The sequence below is a fragment of the Sorex araneus genome, chromosome 6 (assembly GCF_027595985.1).
Source record: "Sorex araneus isolate mSorAra2 chromosome 6, mSorAra2.pri, whole genome shotgun sequence".
Taxonomy (NCBI): Eukaryota; Metazoa; Chordata; class Mammalia; order Eulipotyphla; family Soricidae; genus Sorex; species Sorex araneus.
Genome location: NC_073307.1, coordinates 160,414,165 through 160,418,902, shown reverse-complemented (window position 1 = coordinate 160,418,902; position 4,738 = coordinate 160,414,165). Strand labels below are relative to the sequence as shown.

The 4,738-nt window shown below is 45.7% G+C and overlaps 1 protein-coding gene across 1 annotated transcript; it reads right to left on the bottom strand.

Moving 5' to 3' along the window:
- Positions 1 to 1,513: 1,513 nt before the first annotated feature.
- On the bottom strand, positions 1,514 to 3,685 carry LOC129405498 (secretoglobin family 1D member 1-like). The gene is made up of 3 exons (XM_055141000.1): positions 3,576 to 3,685; positions 2,612 to 2,805; positions 1,514 to 1,644 (listed from the first exon to the last, which is right to left on the bottom strand). Exons 1-3 carry the CDS (start codon positions 3,628 to 3,630, stop codon positions 1,609 to 1,611), a joined length of 285 nt encoding a protein of 94 aa, XP_054996975.1. The 5' UTR covers positions 3,631 to 3,685; the 3' UTR covers positions 1,514 to 1,608.
- Positions 3,686 to 4,738: the final 1,053 nt, after the last annotated feature.

Sequence of the window (4,738 nt, the reverse complement as noted above, 5' to 3'; positions counted from 1 at the left end):
AACCAGACCCCAGGGCTGGTCTGCAGTCGGTTTCCCTCTCTCTCCTCCCCAAAGTCATCTGGTACGGTGCAATCATAGTCGTAGCTTTCTTCATAGTCCCAATTCCCAAAATCCCAGTTCTCCTGCTCATCTTCAATGTTTCGTCATCGAATTCCTGATCTTCAACAACTGGTCCTCAGCGTCTAGTCTTCAGCATCTCCTCCCAGAGTCTAGTCATGTTACATGCCATAGCCTCAACTGTCTTCCCGTGTCTATTCAAAAAGTGCATTGCTAAATAAACTATGCAAATACAGAAAGGAAAGAGAAAAGCAATACAGGCTTATTATTGCCTAATGGAATCGCATTAGTATCAGGAGCAACCCAATAAAAAGTACTGAATGCCTCGAACAAACACCATGACATCTTAGCACCTGTATTGCAAACCATGATGCAAAAAAGGAAAAGCAGAGCTAGAAAAAAAAGGAAAGTCCTCCAGTAAGGAATGCTGAGAGTGGGGGGTGGGGTGTTGGTGCTGTGGAAGGAACACAAAAGATATTGGTGATGGGAAATATACACTGCTGTAGAGTTGGATGCTGGATGATTGTATAACTGAAACCGAACTATGAGCGGTTTTGAATGGTCTATCTCACAGATACTGATTAAAAATTAACAAAAAATTAAAAAGAGTCATGTGGAGTTTCTGCTTAATTCAATCAGCTATATCAATGGCAGGACAAATAGTAGTACTCCTACATTAAAGAATCAAAAAAGAGTTTCCCAGGATCAGTTCTCTGAGTCCCTTTATTTGAGTGGGTCCACGAGCTGAGGTGGGGACTAGAGATTGGAGTGAATCGGGAAGAAGACTGAGGTCTCCTGTTGTTGTTTTGAGGCTATACTGAGAGTTTAAGACTGTTTCAGTTAAATCAATGTAGGTCAACAGAATGGAGGTGACAGAATCACCACAATGGTCTCCAGAGCTTTTGAGTGGCTGTGATGGACCATGAGCCCTGGAGTGTGTTAGGGTTCACAGTCACATGGTCAATGTGAGTGTGCAGAGTTCTAACAAGAGCGGTGAATGACTGAGCCTTTCCCTTATCCAAAAATGCGTGGGTAGACTAGGAACCACGACGTATACATGGACATTAGTGGAAAAATGGTGTGGAGAAGAGACACACAGGATGGTGATGGCTCTGATGAGGATGTACTGTTATAGTTCCATGTGGAGAGTTGCAGATTTGACACTAAGTAGGCTATAAACTTTTGTTTCAAAGAAGAGTGACAGGAAAGCTTGCATTTCTGCGTTTCAAATCTAAGGTATCATTTTCAATTATTGCCAAAGGCTGGAATATGTATCGAGATCCAGAAAGACTCTAGAGCAGTCTTATTCTTGGGATCCCTGCAGCCATGATGCCAAGAGTAATAACACGCTCCTTTTCTGCATCTGACTATTGATAACTAGAAAGGGCCCCTTCATAAAACTCTCTACAAACTCAGAGCCATACACCAGTGCATAAAAAAATAGAGAGCAGACGTGTGCCGAGCAAGTAATTTATTAGAAGCGAGGTTGAAACCTTGACATTTTCTTGAAATTCATTAGATCACTGCAAGTCATAGATGACAGAAGACTTTTTATAATTCCTTTGTGCAGGCCGCAACAATTTTCCCCTTTAATGGTTAAAAAAGAAAAAACTGGTGGTCAGTTATGCTGCAAAAGAGCTGACAGGTTCACACAGCTTACCCCTGAGTATGTCAATGATATTTCAGTCAACACAGAAAACAGGATCCCTCACAGCAGCCCAACACGTGGGGTCCTTGACACACAGCTGGTTCCTGTCTCAGAGAAGCCCACAAATATTCCCTTGAGTCTCCGGTCAAAACCTTCTCTTTGACATCCTTAGGGTTCTGGGGACTCTAAAGTAGTGACAGGAATGGAAAGATGGAATGGGCCTTTCAGAGACTCCTGGCCTGATAGTTCTGAAAAGGATCGTGAGGTGCCTGTCAGCAGGACTGTTCAGATCCCGTGAATATTTGCAAATGACTCTTGGCCTGCCTGGGAGTCAGCAGTTCTGGTGGAACATCTTACATCTTCCCTCATCTCCTTTCTGCATGAAGCCATGAAGGCAACAGGAAGCAGGAGAAGTGCAGCTGGGGTCCATGCCACTTCACATGGGAAGGAGAGTGGTGGGTGAGGGCATGAGGTGCCCAGAGTGGTACAGGCTTGCAGATAGCTGCAGACCCCAAGGACAAGCCTGTACTGCCTGCATCCCAGCTTCCAGTGTCCGATCAGCTCTCTCCCATCTGCACGACATTCCCTGTGCATATGTTAGCATCACGGCACGCAGGGAGGGGGAAAGAGTTTGTTGGCCCTTCCACATGATCCGTGGTGCCTGTATGTCCCCTCAGAGGGTGGTCTAGCTGCGGGTACGGGGGTGACCTGCCAGGATGCTTTTTACCTCAGTACAGCTACTCTTGTAGGTAGGTGGAAAGTCCCCATCTGCCATATGGGCATGGCTCCACTTATTAAAAGAGTAAAAGCATTAATTCTCCGCCCCCCTGCCAAGATCATCCCCAATTCTCTTTCATGTCTCTGCAACCCAGCTCAAAGATCTAAGTAGAAAGAAAAAGAAATTACCAAAAATTTTCCAATTAGTGCTCTCCCTTCAGCGGGCACGGATTCATCGAGGCAGACCTTCGGACGCATCTTGTCCTCCACAACAGCCTCAGGGGCATTAAATTGAGCAATGTATAGTCTATAGACATCTGCTGTGCCGGCAACAAATGCAGTCAATTCTCCCGCAAGGGCTGGGCAAATTATGGCTGCGTCAGCTAAAATGGAGGGAAAGAAAATACAATACAAGAGCAAAGTTGTCTCTCATCAAACAGTTGTGCATATCTCATCCCTTGTCCACAGCTTGAGGAGGACAACACGAGATGGAGGTGACCCAGACCCCTTAGAGGATCTAGACGGGAAAGAAGATTTTTGAGTCTGAAACTGTCGTGTGTGTTATTAGAGGACATGATACGGTGATCTCTTCCTGATATATGGAACTCATTTGTGTTATCTTTCTCATCCCATTGTTATACTCGTACTGCTGACTGCTGTGAACCTGACTAGGAACAGGCGATGTGGAGGCATGGAACTTTGGGCTCCAGTCAAGGATCTGGTGAGAAATTATACGAGATTTCACATGTGCATCATTTCCTTTCTTGACTTTTCTTTCAAGTTTTTGGACCAGCACCCACAAAATTCTCAGGGACCACACCCGACGGTCCTTGATGGGAACATTTATGGTGCTGAGGATTAAATGGACACTTGCGAAGCAAGACCTTAAGCCATGCAATAACTTCTAGCCCTCACACCTGAATCTCCTAGTTCTCTCTTCCTCCTACCATTTGGAAAAGGATCAGACTGAACCCGTCACGTAAACTGGAAGTTGGTGATTAATGAGAAGTGATAGGACTCCAGTGAAACCGCAATATGCTTTTATGGGAACAGTTCACAGAGGAAACATTTTGAACTAGCATGTGTTCAGGCCCCTCTAAGTCATTTTCTGAGTTCAGGTCTGATGCTAATCTGCTGGGGGAAATGTACTCACCCTGGTAGCAGCAAATGGCCAGGGCGACCAGCAGGGCACACAGGGACAGCTTCATGGTGTTTGTGGCTGGGAGCTGTGAGCTTGCGCAAGGGATGAGCAGTCAGCAGCTGGACTCAGGAGCCTGGGCAGCCCAGGGTCATTTGTACCCAGAGAGCCTTCCTGGTCCTGCCCACAGCGACACGTGTAGGTCACGAGGTTTGGCTTCCATCCCTCTCTCCCTCCCTCGACTGAAGTTATGTCTCAGCCTGCCAGGCTGCAAAGTCTTGGCCAAAGATTCTAGAAAAGGCTCTGCTGAGTTATGGGCCTCTACTTTGAGCAAGGATCATAGTTTTTTTTGGAAAGACAGAGCCTATGAATTGCCATTAGCCTATCTCATTTCAAGTGCCACAATTACAAGTATGTGTCTGATTGTTCAGAGGCTACTTAGTCCATTGACTGTGTAGTACAGTCAAGATGGAAGGGAATTTCTTTCAGCCATGCATGTGTAGATAAAAGAACACAGACATATAGATCACCATGCTTGTGTGCAATCGATTTTCTCTGTGGAGACTTCCTGATGGGGGACAGAGAAAGGTCATTGGCCTGGAGAACCTTTTGAAGGAATGAGTCCCGGGAAGGAGCTGATTCGAACGCGCTGCACACGCGGCTTTTATTTGCTGTCAATTCGAACGTATCTTAGGATTAAGCCTCATTACAGCAAATGATATGGCACCTGACGTGATGAGGCTCTGTGTCTTCACGGGTCTCGGAGATATCTGAAGTGTTGAAAGATTCCAGAGGCCTTGACTATGGTTCCCAATGTTTCAGGGTCCCTACATCACCTGTAGGTGTAACCCTGGTGGGTCCAGAGCAACCCAGGTTTGAATTTGGGTTTTCTGAGCTCCTGACAGGACCAGGCTGAGTTCTGCCTGGAGTAGACCCCTGGCATGTCCTCTCTCTTTAAGGGACAGAATATTCAATGAAAAAAATGAATGATTTTCTTCGGTTTTTACAGTGGAAATGAACAGACTGTACCCAAAAGAGAGTAGCTGAATAAAGATAACGGAAGAATTCATTGGAATATGTATACCAAAATCTGTATAATTTGACATTCCAATAGAGGACACAATGGCAGAAGCAACCAGTGGGATGAGACTTGACCTAGGATTCAAAGTGGCGCAAAT